The 19,018-nt window shown below is 46.5% G+C and overlaps 1 protein-coding gene across 1 annotated transcript in view; it reads left to right on the top strand.

Moving 5' to 3' along the window:
- Positions 1 to 19,018, top strand: part of ofcc1 (orofacial cleft 1 candidate 1) — a 213,192-nt gene that overhangs the window by 24,066 nt on the left and 170,108 nt on the right. Inside the window, exons 2-4 of the mRNA XM_080193522.1 lie at positions 2,727 to 2,816; positions 15,378 to 15,541; positions 16,139 to 16,234. Coding sequence (XP_080049648.1) covers positions 2,727 to 2,816; positions 15,378 to 15,541; positions 16,139 to 16,234 — 350 coding nt within the window. The remainder of the gene's footprint in view (positions 1 to 2,726; positions 2,817 to 15,377; positions 15,542 to 16,138; positions 16,235 to 19,018) is intronic.

Genomic DNA, 19,018 nt, shown 5'->3' with positions numbered 1-19,018 from the left:
AAAGACAAAAACGTTAATCACAAGCCTGTCTTTCCGGTCTCTCCCGAGGTTCTAACCCTTATTTAATACCCCTACCATAATCCTCCATCCTTGTTTCACTCATGTGCCTATCTAACTGCTCTTCTTCTTAGCTAGCCTTGTCCTGGACCTAAGTTTGTCCCCAGCCTCTGTGCTTACTGACCTACTGTATTGATCCCCGCCCCCTCCCCCTCCGCCCAGCCACATTAGTTTAAACCCTCCCAAAACACTCTAGCAATAATAAATCATATCAAATCTACTGTGGTTAAATAGCGTGGCCTTATCCTATGTTTTAACATTCGTGCTTTACCCACATACTTATGAAGCTGAGAGGAAAGTGGTCTCTTCTCTGTTGTCTCTTTGACCAACAGGTCAGTTGTCTGTACATTAGTAACAATGCAGTGGGTTCCTGGGATGGCTTTTGCAATGATAATGATTTGCTGCACTGTTTTTCTGTGCGCTGCTACCAGTGGGTTCTGCCAGGAGGACGTGCCTTTCATTATTCCATCTCTTTTGTGATAGCGTAATTTATTGCACATTTTCCAGAGGTATTAGATTTCATTAGTATACTTCCTCTGTCCATTATTAAGTACAAAAATGCCCCGAGGCTAACTTCCCAGCCTGTCCTGTCTATTAAATATTGTGCACCCACAAGTAAAAATGGTTGTGCATTACGCGAGTCAACAACAGCTTTGAAATACAAGTGTATAATTACATCATCCTGTATTGAAAATGATGATACATGGTGGCTTCCCATTTTAATTAAAGAACTTAAACCTTAACCTATGTACGATGACAGCCTAATTACATGGGGCTCATTTCTATAATTTTTTTGCAGTTAACGCTAAACCCTATGTGTTTGGATCTTGGACCCATTTTAGTAAATGAAAGATGATACAGAATAATTTTACCTTATTACTTAAAATGTATGTTTACTGGGATGATGGTTGTTTCTATGGGTGGGGTAGAATTTCTGCTTCGGATCTCCTCACCCCTGCGTGGGTTTTCTCTGGATGCTCCAGTTTCTTCCCACAGTCCAAAGATGTGCAGGTTAGGTCGATTGTCCATGCTAAATCATGAGGTTATGGGGATAGAGGGGAGAGTCTGGGTGAGGATGCTCTTTCAAGGTTCAGTGCAGACTTGATCAGCCAAATGGCTTGTTTCTGCACTGTCGAGATTCTACGATTCTCTGAGTTGGAAACTGAAAATAAATCTAACCCTGCTTAAATACAACATTGATCACAAAGACCAATTTGTTACAAAATTGTTACAAATGCGGGTCTTAATGGTCTCCAATTCATGTAAAAACTGGAGTAAATCCTGTTGATTTGTTCAGACGGATTTTCAAAATGCATCTCCCAAGCTGTGCATTGCAGAGTGCGTTAGCATGAATCTCATTAGAAAGCTGTGGGTGGGTCCTATTCCCTCTGGAGAGGCTGGAGGCATTGCGCTGAGTGGGCCAATGTGCATGTGCTGATCTGTCTGCACCCAGATTGGCGCATGCGCAGCAGCCCCACACAGCCGGCCTCCCAATCGCTGGCCAGCCCTATTACCCCGCATCGCTGGTGTGTGACCCCCCTCTCACCTCCCAATCGCTGGCCAGCCCCTTGATCCAGCATTCCTGGCTGTACCACCCCCCCCAACCCACCCTCAAAACCTGATAGCTGGGCTCCCAGATGTTTCCAGGACAGCCCCCAAAAACCCCACCCCCGGCCCTCTGCCCCGGGATGCCTCGATCTCTCCCCACTGTTCCCCAATCCCGTTGACAATCGTGATTTCCCAGACCAATCCCCTCCGCTCAAATTGATGTACAGCCCCAATCGCTGGGCTCCCTCCCTCTGTTGCCGATCCCGATTATAGAGTAGCAATGGGCCCTCCCCTCCATCAATGTCCACCCAGAAGCCCTGCCCCTATAGGTCCTGTCCACTTTGCACTGCCTGATGTCCAGTGGGCAATGCTGCGATGCCCCCTGGGCACTGCCGCTTTGCCCCTTGGGCAGTGCCAGGGGGCCAGGCTGGCATTGCCAAGCTGGCGATGCCCAGGGGACATTGCCCCTTACCTTTTATCCCCTTGTCGGTCTCCACAGCCCCCCTTCACTTCAGTGGGATTGGACTGCCAGCTCCCTGCAAATGGGGAGCTATTGTAAACTCTGCTGGACTGAAAGGCTCCTGGTGGGGACGGGGGAGGCTCGCAGGCCCAGAGACTTCAATGCTAATTGTCATTAGCATAATTTATGCAGCTCTGCGCCAATTTCTAGCAGAGAGCTGGCGGTGTCGGAAATCCAGCTGCCAGAGACGTGCAGCAGGCTGGGAGAATCTCTCCCCCTCAAATAACTTTGGTAACAGGGCTAGAATAACAATTTCATTTTGAAAAATAGCACCCTTCAAACTATCCGTGCACAAAAAACATCTTGGAAGAATGGTCTGTGCAGGGCCAAATTCTGTTTCGATCTTAAGAGTTTCGAGAACCGTGCCGGAATGCAGAAGCATTTTACAACACAGCTATGAAAGTGTTGCAATTTTAAACCTACATCCTAACAATGCTGAACTCCAGGGCAGAAGAAGTTCCCATTAGTGTTGTGCCAATGCTAATAGTGTTGATAAAATCAGGCTGTGTTTTGACATAGCTGAGAGTAAATGCGGTGGATGTGCATGAGGTGAGCAGATTGTTGTAAGGCCCTCTTTTACGAATTTATTTTTGTTCTTCAGCCCCTGACAAGAATGATGACATGGACTTCGATCTGAAGCTAATGAAGCTTCTGGAAGAGGTGGAGGGAAGCCTGGAGGACAGTGTAACAGGTAAACCTATCTGCTTATGTGCATTGAGTCCTCACATGTGGCCCGGTGTGACATGCAAAGAAGTGCTCCTGATGCAAAAATTACACGGTGACAGACACAAAGAAAGTGATCAGAACAGTGACAACTTGCGTTTATACAATGGGCTGAGGTTTTCCAGTCCTTCCCACCAGTGGTTTCTTCCAGTCCTATGGGGGAAGGTGGGGAGCTGGTCTATAACACACAATGCTGTTGACACCTGGTCTCTAGATGATCCTGCTGTCGACCAGTAGCAAACCATTCTGATGTCAGAAAACACATTGCTGGTGGGGGGCAGAAATTTCCGCCCAGTGCCTTTAAGGTAGGCTAGGATATTCCAGCTCCGCTGTTGGTGGAAATCGGCACAGGCAAGCCCTGACAATTTGGAGGACGGCCAAATATCAGTTGGCATATTGGCCGGAATTTTATCGCCTTGTCCCACCACCTCCCGGAATCGGGGCAGGTGACGCTCGCAAAATGGAATTCTCCATTGGATTTGGGTGGGATTTTAGGAGACTCGCCCAAGAGATGTCATAAAATCCCACCCATAAACCAGAATTTTACTGCCCCGCTCGCCACAGGAATTGGAGCAGGCGAGGGGCGGAGCATAAGAACATAAGAACATAAGAACATAAGAAATAGGAGCAGGAGTAGGCCATCTAGCCCTTCGAGCCTGCCCCGCCATTCAATAAGATCATGGCTGATCTGTCGTGGCTCAGTTCCACTTTCCCGCCCTCTCCCCATAACCCTTAATCCCCTCTCTTATCAAGAACCCATCAACCTGCTTCTTAAAAATATTTAGCGAGGCAGCCTCCACCACTTCAACGGGCAGAGAATTCCAGAGATTCACCACCCTTTGAGTGAAGAAGTTCCTCCTCAACTCCGTTCTAAACCGCCTCCCCTTTATCTTGAGGCTGTGCCCCCTAGTCCTACTGTCTTTTTTGAGCGGGAAGAGTCTCTCCACCTCTATCCTATCCATCCCATTCATCATCTTATACGTCTCAATGAGATCTCCCCTCATTCTTCTAAACTCTAACGAGTACAAGCCTAGTTTATTCAGCCTCTCCTCATAGCTCAATCCCCTCAACTCCGGTATCAGCCTAGTAAACCTCCTTTGCACTCCCTCCAGGGCCAAAATATCCTTGCGTAAGTACGGCGCCCAAAACTGCACACAGTACTCCAGCTGCGGCCTCACCAATGCCCTATACAGCTGCAGCAAGACCTCCCTACTTTTATATTCAATCCCCCTCGCTATGAAGGCCAGCATCCCATTCGCCTTCCTGACCACCTGCTGCACCTGCAAGCTGGGTTTTTGCGACTCATGCACAAGGACCCCGAGGTCCCTCTGCACCGTCGCCTGCTGCAGTTTTTCGCCACGTAAGTAATAGTCCTTCCTACCATTCTTCCTACCAAAGTGGACCACCTCACACTTGCCAACATTAAATTCCATTTGCCATTTCCTGGCCCATTCGCCCAGCCTATCTAGATCCTTCTGCAGACTCTCCACACCCTCCGCACAATTTGCCTTTCCCCCAATCTTGGTGTCATCAGCAAATTTCGACACCCTGCACTCGGTTCCCTCCTCCAGATCATCTATATAAATGGTAAATAGCTGAGGCCCCAGCACCGACCCCTGGGGCACCCCACTAGTCACCAACCGCCAATCCGAATAGCACCCATTGACCCCCACTCTCTGCCTCCTATTTGACAACCAATCCTCTATCCACGCTAACACCCTACCCCCAACTCCATGTCCCCTGACCTTCTGCAATAACCTCTTGTGAGGTACCTTGTCAAACGCCTTCTGAAAATCCAGAAAGACCACATCCACCGGCTCTCCTCTATCCACTGCCCTAGACACATCCTCATAGAACTCCAGTAAATTTGTCAGACACGACTTCCCTTTAATGAAACCGTGTTGCGTCTGCCCTATCAAGCAATTCCCTTCAAGATGCCTCGCAATTTCCTCCTTAATGACGGATTCCAACATTTTACCTACCACAGACGTTAAACTAACCGGCCTATAATTCCCTGCCTTTTGCCTGGCACCCTTCTTAAACAACGGCGTAACATTAGCCGTTTTCCAATCTTCCGGCACTTCCCCGGAATCCAGCGACGTCTGGAAAATAACCACCAAGGCATCCACTATAACCTCCGCCATTTCTTTCAGAACCCTCGGATGCATTCCATCCGGTCCTGGGGACTTGTCCACAATCAGCCCCTCCAGTCTGTCGAGCACCACCTCTCTAGTAACAGTAATGTCATTAAGACCCTCCAGTCCTACCACCTTTCCATCGCTAACACCCGGCAAATTATTCACGTCCTCCTCCGTGAAGACAGAAACAAAAAAGTTATTCAATACCTTAGCCATATCCCCATCCCCTACCACTAGGTCCCCTTTCTCATCCTCTAAAGGACCAACGTTCACCCTAGCCAGCCTCTTCCTTTTTATATATTTATAAAAACTCTTGCTATCCTTTTTTATATTAAGCGCTAGCCCAGCTTCATAGCTTCTCCTACCCTCCTTTATCAACTTCTTTGTCAATCTTTGTTGACATTTAAACCTTTCCCAATCCTCTTCTCGCCCACTGCTCTTAGCTACTCTAAATTCCTCCGCTTTTAATTTAACACTTTCCTTCACCTCCTTTGTTATCCACGGCTTATTACCTCTCCTCCTACTGTCCTTTTTGACCATCGGAATAAATTTCTGCTGAGCACCAAGAAAGATCTCCTTAAAGATCCTCCACTGCTCCTCAGCAGACCTACCTTCCAACGCGCTCCCCCAGTCCACATTCGCCAATTCTTCTCTCATCCTACCATACTCCCCTCTATTCAAACAAAGGACGCGTGTCCGGGAACCCACTTTCTCCTCCTCCATCTGCAACAGAAACTCCACCATGCAATGATCACTCTCTCCAAGAGGATCCTTCACCGCAAGGTCCCTAATTCTACCCGCCTCATTACATAGCACCAGATCCAAGATAGCTCGCTCCCTCGTCGGCTCCAACACACACTGCTCAAGGAAATTATCCCGGCAGCATTCCAAGAACTCCTCCTCGAGCCCACCTCGTCCAACATGGGTCGACCAATCAATATGCAGATTGAAATCTCCCATAACTACTGCCGTCCCATTCCTGCACGCCGCACTTATTTGCGTGTTAACAGCCCGCCCCACCTCCAGATCATTATTCGGGGGCCTATAGACGACACCCACCAGCGTCTTCCTCCCTTTGCTGTTCCTAATCTCCACCCACAACGATTCCACTTTCTGCTCTTTGGCTCCGATATCATCCCTTGCTACCACCTTGATACTATCCTTAATCAGCAGAGCTACGCCACCCCCTCTTTCCTCCTGCCTATCCTTCCTAAACACTTGATAGCCCTGTACATTCATCTCCCAGTCCCTGTCACCTTGCAGCCACGTCTCTGTAATGGCCACCAGATCATATCCATTTGTGTCGATCTGCGCCACCAGCTCATCCACTTTATTCCGAATGCTTCGTGCATTCAGATAAAGCGCTTTCATCCCAGCCTTCACCTGGACCCTATTTGCCGTAACGCCACCAATTGGGACATCCTCGGCCTCTTCCCTTACCTGTACCCTATCCTTAACTTTAGACCTCGTAAGGTCACCTACCCTCGCACCCTCCCCCCCCCTAATTAGTTTAAAGCCCTGTCTACAGTCCTCTTTACTCGATTCGCCAACACTCTGGTCCCAGCACGGTTCAGACCCACCCCATCCCGCCCGAACAAGTCCCACCTACCCCAATACTGGTGCCAATGCCCCATAAATTCGAACCCATTCCTCCCACACCAATCCCTGAGCCACCCATTCACTTCCTTTATCCTGTCAACCCTACGCCCGTCTGCACTCAGTTCAGGCAGTAGCCCAGAGACGACCACCTTGTCGGTTCTACTCTTTAATTCCATTCCCAGCTTTTCATACTCCCTCCCCAGATCCTCAGTCCGTACTTTGCCTACGTCGCCGGCACCCACATGTACTACAACGACCGGGTTCTCACCCTCCCACTCCAGATTCCTCTGCAGCCCAGCTGCGACATCCTGTACCCGAGCACCAGGCAGACAACATACCCTTCTGTGCACTTTGTCATTGTGACAAAGGACAGTGTCAATACCCTTCACCCCACTATCCCCAATCACTACTACGTTCCTTTTCGCCTTCTCTTTGCCTATGTCCTGCTGCATCACTGTACCGTGTGCAGTTTGCTCACCAACCTCACCTGCCTCGTCCTCTTCCAGACTGGAAGCAAGAACCTCAAACCTGTTATGCAGATTAAGAGGCTGAGGCCTCCGCTCCTCACCCCCCTTCCTCCTCCCAGCAGCCCCCTTTTGTCCCTGACCCTTAGATTTAGCCAGTCTAGCAGGGGTGGATGTCACTTGCACCCCAGTGACAATGGCACCCTCTCTCCCCCTGATGAGCCTCAGTGTCTGTAGCTCAGAGGCCAGCTCATCCACCTTGAGCTGGAGCTCCTCCAGCAACCTGCACTTACTACAGACATGGTCACTGGGAAGGACCCTGGGGTCCACCAGTTCCCACATCATACAGAAACCACACATCACATGCCCCTCCATTATTCACTGTAATTTTTTATGGGGAAAAAAAATTTTTTTCCTTGTTTCCTGCTGTAGTAGTTTTGAAAAAAAATTTTTTTCCTTGTTTTTTCAAACAAACTCACCTGGCCTTTTTCCCTCCAAGCCCTTTTTGATATTAAGCCCTATTAACTCACTCTGCTTCCCACTCACTCCGCTGCCCGCTCAGACGCTGCCCGCTGTCTACACCAGGCCTCCTTTTAAACCTGGCGCTGATTTAAAGCAGGCTGGTCCACAAATGCCTTTTAACCACTCCTTCAGAATTCTTAAAGCAGTAAATACAATAAATAAATGCTTTAAACAGTTCTACAAAGAGTAAAGTGCTTTAAACTTATTTTAAACAGGTTTTTAACAGGTAAAATCTTAGCTCTCTCTCTCTGCTTCAGCAAACAATGGAAGGCTTCACCGTGTGGTCCCTTGATAATTAAAGCAGGCTGGTCCACAAATGCCTTTTAACCACTCCTTCAGAATTCTTAAAGCAGTAAATACAATAAATAAATGCTTTAAACAGTGGGATAGTCCGTTGACCTTGAGCAGGATTTTACTGTTTTGCGACGAGTGAGGCCACAAAATCCCACCCACAGAATCACTACAGTGCATGAAGAGACTATTCTGCCCATTGAGTCCATACCAACACTCCGACAAGGCCCAACCTTGTAACCCCATGTATTTACCATGCTAAGCCCCTTATCTTGGGACACTAAGAGGCAATTTAGCATGGCCAATCCACCTAACCTTCACATCTTTGGACTGCGGGAGGAAACCGGTGCACCCAGAGGAAACTCACACAGACACGGGGAGAATGTGCAAAGTCCACTCAGTCACTCAAGCTGGGAATTGAACCCGGGACCCTGGCATAGTGAGGCAGCAGTGCTAACCACTGTGCCACCATGCCATCCTGGCTGGACTAGAAAATCTCACCCATACTAAAACATCACACTACTCTTCACAGGTGCATGATAGAATAAAATATAAAAGCGAGCCGCATCAGATATTAGAATATTAGACCAAAAGCTTGATCAAAGAGCTCGGTTTTAAAAAGGAAAGTAAGAAAGAAGGGTGACAGGTGTAGGGAATAACTTAAGACCCAGTCAGCTGATGGCTTGGCCGCCAGTAGTGGCACGATTTAAAATTTGGGGATGAGCAAGGGGTGACAATTAGTTGAGTATTGATATCCCAGAAACTTGTGGGGCTGATGGAGATTTGCAGAGATAGGGAGGGGTGAGGCTTTGGGAATTTGAAAACAAGGATGAGAATTTTAAAAGCAAGGGGTTGCTTGACTGGGAGCCAGCGCGGGTGTTCACGAGCATGGGTGTGATAGGTATAAAAGGGACTTAGTCATTGTCATAGAGTCATAGAGATTTACAGCATGGAAGTAGGCCCTTTGGCCCAACTTGTCCATGTTGCCCTTTTTTTTACCCGCTAAACTATTCCCAATTGTTCGCGTTTGTCTCATCTTTTTTATGCCCATCTTACCCATGTAACTGTCTAAATGCTTTTTAAAAGATAAAATTGTACCTGCCTCTACCACTACCTCTGGCAGCTTGTTCCAGGCACTCACCACCCTCTGAGTGAAAAAATTTGTATCTCTCCTCTCTCACCTTAAACCTATGCCCTCTAGTTTTAATGTGGAATTGCCAGTGTTGGACTGGGGTAGGCACAGTAAATAGTCTCACAACATCAGGTTAAAGTCCAACAGGTTTATTTGGTAGCATGAGCTTTCAGAGCTTTCACCAGGTGAGTGCCCTATCTTTGACTCCCCTATCTTTGAGAAAATATATTGACTATCTAACTGATCCATGCCCTTCATTATTTTATCAACTTCTGTAAGATCACCCCTAAGTTTCCTACACTCCACGGAAAAGTGTCCTCATCTATCCACCCTCGCCTTATCACTGAATCTTGATTTATCTGTCCCAGTCTAACCAGCATCACCTTATACCTGAAATTTGGTTTACCTGTGCTCCAGCTGCCTCCTTGCATGAGTGAAGAAGAGGAGAAGATGGATTTGGATGACCTCAGGATTTAGAGGGTAGGATGTCGGAGACCAACTTGGATTGCGTTGAAACAGCCAAGCCGAGAGAATGAAGAAACATGAATGAAGGTTTCAGCAGTTGAAGAGCTGAGACCAAATAAAGTTGGGTGATGTTACAGAAGTGGAAACTGGCACACTTACTGATGGTGTGAATTAGATGATCAGAAACTCATTTCTGGTCAACTAGCCGACCAGTTTAATCTCAGACTGTTACCTTTTGAAGGGATGGAGTTGGTATCTAGAGACTTAGGGCCAGAGACGAGCAGTCTTATTTAGAAAGTTCAGCGAGGAGTTGGGGAAAGGTGATGTTGAGATGGAGCTGGGTGTCGCCAGTGTAATCGAACGCAGAATCCTTGGATAATGTCACATAGAGATGAGAAATAGGAGGAGGCCAAAGATACGTCCTTGGCAGTCACCAGAGTTTGTGCTACGGAAATGGGAAGGAAGACCATTGCAAATGGCTGGAGTGGAAAACTAAAACAAAGACCTCGATAGATGGCCCCATGATGCTTCATTCAAAATTTAGAAGTCAAAGTTTATTTATTATTGACACAAGTAGGTGTACATTAACACCACAGTGAAGTTACTGTGAAAATCCCTCAGTCACCATGCTCGAGCACTTGTTCAAGTACACTGAGAGAGAATTAGCATGGCCAATGCATCTAACCAGCATGCCTTATGGACTTTGGGAGGAAACCAGAACATGCGGAGGAAACCGACACAGACACAGGAAGAACATGCACACTCCACACAGGCAGTGACCCAAACTGGGAATCAAACCTCTAACTCGGTGAAAAAATACCTTGCAGAGAATGTGCAGGGAGAGTGAATGCCCCGTATCACAGAGCAGGGAGCAGCAAAGCAAGAATATACAATAAAAACAGAAAATGCTGGAAAACCTCAGCAGGTCTGACAGCATCTGTGGGGAAATGATAGAGCCAACATTTCGAGTCCAGATGGCCCTTCGTCAGAATGACAAAGGGTCATCTCGACACGAAATGTTGACTCTCGTAGGCCATTTTCTAAATGGGGAAATGCTTAGGAGATCAGAAACACAAAGGGACTTGGGAATCCTTCAAGATTTTCTTAAGGTTAAGGTGCAGGTTCAGTTGGCAGTTAGGAAGGCAAATGCAATGTTAGCATTCATATCGAGAGGGCTAAAGTACAAGAGCAGGGATGTACTTCTGAAGCTGTACAAGGCTCTGGTTAGACCTCATTTGGACTACGTGAGCAGTTTTGGACTCCGTATCTAAGGAAGGATGTGCTGGCCTTGGAAAGGGTCCAGAGGAGGTTCACAAGAATGAGCCCTGGAATGAAGAGCTTGTCGAAAGAGGAATGTTTGAGGACTCTGGGTTTGTACTCATTGGAGTTTAGAAGGATGGTGGGGGCGGGGGTGGGGGGGAATGGAATCTTATTGCAACTCATAGGATACTGCGAGGCCTGGATTGCGTGGAAAGGATATTTCTACCAATAGGAAAAACTAGAACCAGGGGGTACAACCTCAGGCTAAAGGGACAATCCTTTAAAACAGAGATGAAGAAGAATTTCTTCAGCCACAGAGTGGCGAATCTGTGGAAGTCTTTGCTGCAGAAGGTTGTGGAGATCGGGTCATTGAGCGTCTTTAAGACGGAGATTGATAGGTTCTTGATTAATAAGGGGATCAGGGGTTATGGGGAAAAGACAAAAGAATGGGGATGGGAAAAATACCAGCTATGATTGAACGATGGAGTGGACTCAGTAGGCTGATTGGCCTAATTCTCTCCCCAAAGATACTATCAGACCTGCTGAGCTTTCCAGCATTTTCTGCTTTTATTTCAGATTCCAGCACCTGCAATATTTTGTTTTTATCTTAAGACAGGAAAATATGTTGGAAATGGAGCAGGGGGTGGGGGGGGGGGCGGGGTGGGGCGGTGGGGGGCTACTTCCTCCCTGCTCCCTCAGTGTTGGACAGGAGTGGGACAGGAATGCACAACTTTCTGACTCAGATGTAGGAAGGTGAATAATGGAGTCGTAGCTTGGTAAAATAGCCCAGTGCTTTCTTTTCCCACAGTAACTGAGGAAGGATGAAGTCACTGCTGGGAGTTATCCTTAAAACAAGGCTAGCATTTGTTTCGGAAATATTTCAACTGGTAAAAAACAATCTTCAGTGTAAGCGATTCTGTGTAAGTGCACAGTAGTGTATTTAGGCTAGGTGGTAAAACTGCATTCCATCACACACAAGTCCAAATTCTTATGTAATTGGAGTGTGGATTTGTAATGCTGTTACTGACAAATCATCCATCATTTTTTTTTGGTTGTTTGTGGTGGTGGGGGGGAGGTGTTGGGAAGGGAGAGGGAAGAAGGTCATAATCTTGTAATCTGAAAAGAAAATGATATTTTGACATTACGCCAGATGCAGCGTTGAGCTCATTTCGAAGACTATCAGACAATTACTTTCTCTGAAATCCATTTCTCGTATAAATACAAATAATGTGGCAGAATAACAGCTTGTGTTTGACATCTAGCAATAGGATTTAGCTTCAGATTGTGGAGGCTCGGTAGCCAGCCGTTCATCAGAATCAAATGCATGAATACATTTGGCCAATTTTGCTTGATAGGTATCATTGGATATTTTGTTAAGAAGCAGCTTCAAGATCATGAATGCAGAACATTAACCTGCCTTTGCAGTGTGCTTCCCGCTGAAATAGGGGGCACGTAGGCAGCCTGTCCTTTCATAAGTTTAAGGCTCTTTTACAGCCACAGTAGACATCACTGATTGTTGCAGCAATCATCATAGGACAATTCTTCAGTTTATTCCTAAAATGTGCCAGTGAGGTGGTTGCACCTATTAAAGATATTGTGGCACGATGCCACAGTGGTTAGCACTGCTGCCTCACAACGCCTGGGACCTGGGTTTGATTCCCAACTTGGGTCACTGTCTATGCAAAGTCTGCATGTTCTCCCCCGTGTCTGCGTGGGTTTCCTCCGGGTGCTTTGGTTTCCTCCCACAGTTCAAAAGACCTGATGCGTAGGTGCATTGGCCATGCTAAGGGCGACACGGTGGCACAGTGGTTAGCAATCCTGCTTCACTGCACTGGTGACCCTGGTACAATTCCAGCCCTGGTCACTGTCTGTGTGGAGTTTGCTCGTTCTCCCCATGCCTGTGTGGGTTTCCTCCGGGTGCTCCAGTTTCCTCTCACAGTCCAAAAGACGAGCTGGTTAGGTGCATTGGCCATGCTGAATTCTGCCTCAGGTGTTCCTGAAGAAGTGTTGGAGTGTGGTGACTAGTGGATTTTCATAGTAACTTAATTGTAGTGTTAATGTAAGCCTACTTGTGGCACTAATAAATAAATCTTAAAACATGCCATGATTGTTTCCAGAAGGGAAGCCATGTCAAGCATGGTGCCCTCTTCCTTATATTTTACTGGCTGTACTTCAGGAGAAGCCATGTTGGCAATCCTTCATCTGGACGGTCATGCGTTCCATGGAAATTTACCTGTTTTTTGGTGGACCAATTCTTTTTCTTGTTCTCCCATTATTCCTGGCACCAATAATGAGGCCAATTTCAGCAACACTGCTCTTGTGTTCCTCAGTTTTATTTAGGCAAAATAATAGCCACCAATCTCATTGTCGAGAATGGCAGTGAGAAATGATATGGCAATGGCAGTGGCTTGGCGAGCTCTGTCACACCCACGGAATGTCCATGCTCTCCCTTTGATTCACTAACTTATAAAAGGTTGGATTTTCCCCCTCCCTTCGTGGGACTGTGGTTCCCTCCTACAGCCACAACTCCTCATCCCCTTCCCACGTCACCTTCCCATGAATTCACTGAAGGTACAACACATACCATTTAACTCCTCCCTCCTCACTGTTCAAGACCCAAAACACTCCTACCGAATAAAGCAGCATTTCACTTGCACCTCCATCAATTTGCTGTACAGTGTTCATTGCTCCCAATGTGGTGTCCTCAACAGTGGGGAGTCTAAACGCATATTAGGTGACTGCTTTATGGAACACCTTCACTCTACCTGCAAGCATGATCCCATTTTCCTGTCATTTGCCCTTTCAGCTCAGCATCTTGGTCTCATTCCCACATGCCCACGCTTAGCCTGCTCCAATGCTCCAACGAAGCCTGACGCAAACTGGAGGGACAAGATCTTATCTTCCGATTAAACACTTTGCAACCTTCCAGACTGAACATTGAGTTCAACAACCTCAGAACATAGGCTCTCCCCTCCATCTTGACCTGTTTTTTGAATCAATTATTTTTAGACCAATGACACCTCCAGTCCCCCACAGGGCATATGTCACATACTCATAAGTTTTGCTTTCACAGAGTGCTGTCCCATTCACACATTCTGTTGCTTACCTTTATGCCACTATCAGCATCTCCTTTAGTCTTTAACACTGGCATTAACACTCTCTTTGTCTTGTGTCCATGACATCTGTGTCATATTTCTCCCAGCTCATACTTATCCTTGGCCTTTCATTTTGCTCCACTGCTCTTAAACAGTATAAAATCCATCATACTGCTCCCTCTCTTTAGCCCAGAAGAAGGGTCACATGGGCTTGCGATGCTAACTCTGTTTCTCCGTCCATAGATGCTGCCACACCTGCTAAGTTTATCCAGCATTTTCTGTTTCTATTTCAGGTTTCCAGCATCCACAGTACTGTGCTTTTACATTCAAAGAACAAAGAACAAAGAACAACATAACACGGGAAACAGGCCCTTCGGCCCAATGAACCCGCGCCGCCATCTTAACAATGTGCTTTTCCTCCTCCACCCTTGACCCATGTCTATGCTTATGGTACCCCCATTGGAAACCAGATTAAGGGGAGAATAATTTAGGGACAATTTGTTACACCAATCAGCCTAAGAGCACATGAACTTGCCCATGTCCAGTTTTAGCCGCAAACCTAGCAATTGTTCTCAGTAAGCAGTAGGTGAACTCTGAGTGGGACCTGCAGTGGTATTGACATGGAATGGATCTGTACATCATAAATAATAAATTAACAGATGTACATGAGAGAAAGGGATGGGTAACTTTCATCACCTGCTAAACGGCACACTGGGGTAGGAGGAAACAATGACCCACACCTCTCCAACTCACACTCATGGCTCCAGGTAGCTGATGGCTTACACCAGCAGCCATCGCCAGGATGTCAACTTGGCTGCCCTGCAAACATAAATGAGGGGCCTATCAGCTTCCATGAATGTGCTGTTGGGACGTCACCCCTTTTAAGTGCATGAAGATTGGGAATTGTCAGTGAGGTAGGAGATCCTAACAAATCAATATGACAATGGCTGAGAATGCAGAGACTACCACTGTGTGTGACACACACTCGGGGCACCGTCAGGCATCTTAGTGGGCAACATGCCAGAGTCTGTGACCTCACACAGTCAAAGTCCCACAGTAAGTCATGCAAAATCATGACATCAGACCTCCTGGTAGGGGTAAGTTACAAGCAGGACAGGAGGAATAAATATTGACAATAAATGCTTCTTCAGCTCCCCCTTTCCCACCCGTCCCCATGTTTTCCACCTACGAGTGCCAACTGTGCCAACATAGGTTCAAAAGCAAGGCTTTGCCAAACTGTGCTTTCATAGTGTGAACATTCAGAAACAGAGAGAAGATTTTCAAATGATAATGAAAACCATTCAAAATATATTTCAGTCACGTTGCTTCAGTTTGAGTACAATTTTCAGGAAGCGTTCTGCTGTCGGTTCAGAGAATGCTTCTCAACTCCACTGTATTCTTTGACCAGATCTATATCATCCCAGAACTGTCTGGTAGAATGTAAGGTGTGCGATGTATATAATGGTTATTTTGGGTGGATGGAGTTTGTGAGGCGAGCGGCCTAACCGAAGGTACCAGTGGTGCAACATGTTCAGGAGCAATCTCCCGTGTATCTACCGACAGAAACTATTGGATTTGGCATGGGGCGTGAAAGCGCTGGGGCTCACAGCAACACACTGGATTTGCGGTGGGAGGTGGAGAGTGAGACGATCCCTCCTTATGTCGAGCAGTTCGAGGAGAGTGTAAAAGATGACGTGATCCTGGTTGGCAGCCTTTCACTGGAACAGGTCAGAGCTAAAGACTAAATAGCAATGTCGTCGCAGCCCTTTCTGTTGCTATCCTGTCATTTCCCCGCACAAAATAAATCTCGCCATCCTCAGAGGACCAAAATAAATTGAGGAAGGCGTTAGTTGTTATTTTAACTTGTAAATCTATGGAGCATATTGCAAACATGATTTTATTATTACACTCCTGCTGCTTAAACTCAAATTATGAATGTGGATTGTGTGTGTGTATGTTTGAGGATTAGTGGAAGACTCGCTGGAAAATAAGTTGGGAAGATGTGAAGAGGACAATAATCTCATTTTTGTTCCTTGTATAAAAATACCCCCATGAATCATCAATTTATTGAGCACATGAAATGGCAGGGAGTCTATAGTATTACAGGCTAATTTTTGAGAGATCATTTCATAAGGGAACAGCTTAAGAGAAAGGGATGAACCTGCAGTCCCCGGTTATATTAGAAACACTGAACAACCCGAGCAATTACCCTTGCATCATATTTGGTACTTAAGAGCATCGTAATCTATATCTTTTATATGCCTGAATAGGCTGGAGATCAATGTCAGAGGTTTCTTACTACACACATGTGTTTATGGTTGCAGGAGAAGCATCTGGTTCTGCTAGAAAAGCTGTCTGTCAAAACACAGGAGGACGAAGCCAAGCAACGTGCAACGGCATTTGTAAGGAAGAAAACAAAGGTATCCTGATCCCTTGTCACGCGTGCTTTAACTGTAGATTCCGAATCTCTCTGCCGCCACTAGTTATACTGCCAGAAGATGTTTGCCATTAATTTCTTATCAGAGTGGCAATGATTAGGCCGTGATTCATTTATGTTTTAATGCGGAACCAAAATGATGGGCTTTTGAGGGAAGGCTTATCGATGATTCACGCGTCTATCTACTCTCTTAACAGCGTCGCTTTCGAGGCTGTAAAGTCATTATCATTATCAATTTTCACTGTTTGTATTGACAACCTTCGGCAGTGCATCTGTACTCAACAGAAACCCCGTCAAGCGCTGAAACTGGAGTAATGTGTGAATGAAGCAACCAGGCTGGAAATATGTGCTTCCGATGATCGGAATATTTTGTGCTGTTGTATGCTTCTCAGTCATTGCTGCTGAAGTTGGGCAGCCCGGTGGCACAGTGGTTAGCATTGCTGTCTCACAGCACCAGGGACCCAGGTTCATAATCCTGGCTTGGGTGATTGTCTGTGTGGAGTTCGCACTTTTAAGTTTATTTATTAATGTCACAAGTAGGCTTACATTAACACTGCAATGAAGTTACTGTGAAAATCCCCCAGTCACCACACTCTGGCACCTGTTCAGGTACACTGCGGGAGAATTTCGCATGGCCATTACAAGTAACCAACACGTCTTTCAGACTGTGGGAGGAAACTGGAGCACCTGGAGGAAACCCACGCAGACACGGGGAGAATGTGCAGACTCCACACAGGCAGTGATCCAAGCCAGGAATCGAACCCGGGCCCCTGGCACTGTGAGGCAGCAGTGCTAATCACTGTGCCACCATGCCGCCCCCAATTATGTTAGAATAGCAAAGTTTATTAGCCAATATAAATGGCTTGTATGCACTGACTAAATTTGACAACTCAGCTGTTGACAGCTATTGTGTTCATACAATCATGGGGTTCCTCCAGGACAGAAGGAAGCCATTTAGCCCATTGAGCCTGCGTCAAGAATAATCCCATGCAGGCCTTATTCCTGTAACCCCACCTATTTCCCTGCTGATCTTCCTGGCATTAAGCACAAATTTATCATGGCCAATCCATCTAACCTGCACATCTTTGGACTGTGGGAGGAAACTGAAGCATTCAGAGGAAACCCACGCAGACACGGGGAGAATGTGCAAACTCCACACTGATTGTCACTTAAGGCTGGAATTGAGCCTCCGAACATTTTGCCACTGTGCTCCCTATGCGTTGCATGGCTTCATTTGAGAAGTGGAGGGCTGATGTAAGCTGCAAAGAGACATTGATAGGATGCAGAGCTGGACCGAAAAGTGGCAGATGGAGTTTAACTCTGTTAAGTGCGAGGTGATTCATTTTGGTCGGACAAATTTGAATACGGATTACAGGGTCAATGGCAGGGTTCTGAGGAATGTGGAGGAACAGAGAGATCTTGGGGTTCATATCCACAGATCTCTGAAGATTGCCACTCAAGTGGATAGAACCGTGAAGAAGGCTTATAGTGTGTTAGCGTTTATTAACAGGGGGTTCGAGCTAAAGAGTCGTACAGTTATGCTGCAACTATACAGGACCTTGGTGAGACCATATTTGGAATATTGTGTGCAGTTCTGGTCACCTCACTATAAGAAGGATGTGGAAGCATTGGAGAGAGTGCAGAGTAGATTTGCCAGGATGCTGCCTGGTTGGAGGGTAGGTCTTACGAGGAAAGCTTGAAAGAGCTGAGGCTTTTCTGTTTAGAGCGGAGGAGGATGAGAGCCGATTTAATAGAAGTTTATAAGATGACGAGGGGGATAGATAGAGTGGACGTTCAGAGACTACTCCCTCGGGTGGATGTAGCTGTTACTAGGGGCATAGCTATAAGGTTCATGGTGGGAGATATAGGAGAGATGTCTGAGGTAGGTTCTTTACTCAGAGAGTGGTTGGGCTGTGGAATGGACTGCCTGCTGTGATAGTGGAGTTGGACGCTTTAGGAACTTTCAAGCGGTTATTGTATAGGCACAAGGAGCACACCAGAATGATAGGGAGTAGGATAGTCTTCCTCACATTTTCCTTTCTCTTTCATCTCCAAAGCAAGAGCAGCTTGCATCGATTTAGCGCCTTTCATTAAAATAAGGGGCGGGGATTTCCGGCCACGCTTACCCCCAGCCATTTCTCACTCATCGTAGCAGAAACTGGAAGCGAGAAAAATGTTGCACAGAGAAAGAAGGAGTGACAGAAAAACAACCAATGCAAGAACCTTTGGCACTTCCAGTAGAAATTGGCCTAATCTGTCACAAACTCACTTCTAACACACAAATGCATGGCTGTATGAGAGAATGACCTCCTGGTCACATCCTTGTGGCTGGGTAGTTATAGGAAAACCACAAAATCCTGCCATGTTGTCTTAGCCATCTAGCTTCCCAGGTCTCCTGCTGTGCCTCTTCTTCTCTCTCCACCCATGAAGAAATAGTAAACAAGAGAATCTCCTTGGGCACAAGCATTTTGCAACCTTCGACTTCATTTCACACAAATTACAGCAAGAAGGAACAGCTTTGAGGGAGATTTCCAGATGAAGTGGGGATACTTTGAAAAGAAGGAACAAAGTAAGAATTGGTAACCTTCATGTGCCCTGAGACTTTTTCAGGTGAGGCAAGCTGAAGTTTATGGGGTTAGATGTGCCTCTGTGTCAGATGGGTATAATGGTCTTTGGGCTAAGTGTGACAGCTGTACATTATGTGTATTTGGGATTTAATTAATTGTGTTGATTATCAAAGACACTCGTACAAGTCTTGATGAGCGAG

Source organism: Carcharhinus amblyrhynchos, chromosome 8 (genome assembly GCF_965287045.1).
Source record: "Carcharhinus amblyrhynchos chromosome 8, sCarAmb.v2.hapA, whole genome shotgun sequence".
NCBI classification, from domain to species: Eukaryota; Metazoa; Chordata; class Chondrichthyes; order Carcharhiniformes; family Carcharhinidae; genus Carcharhinus; species Carcharhinus amblyrhynchos.
The sequence above is the reverse complement of the archived record's forward strand: the minus strand, read 5'-3'. Positions and strand labels throughout refer to the sequence as shown.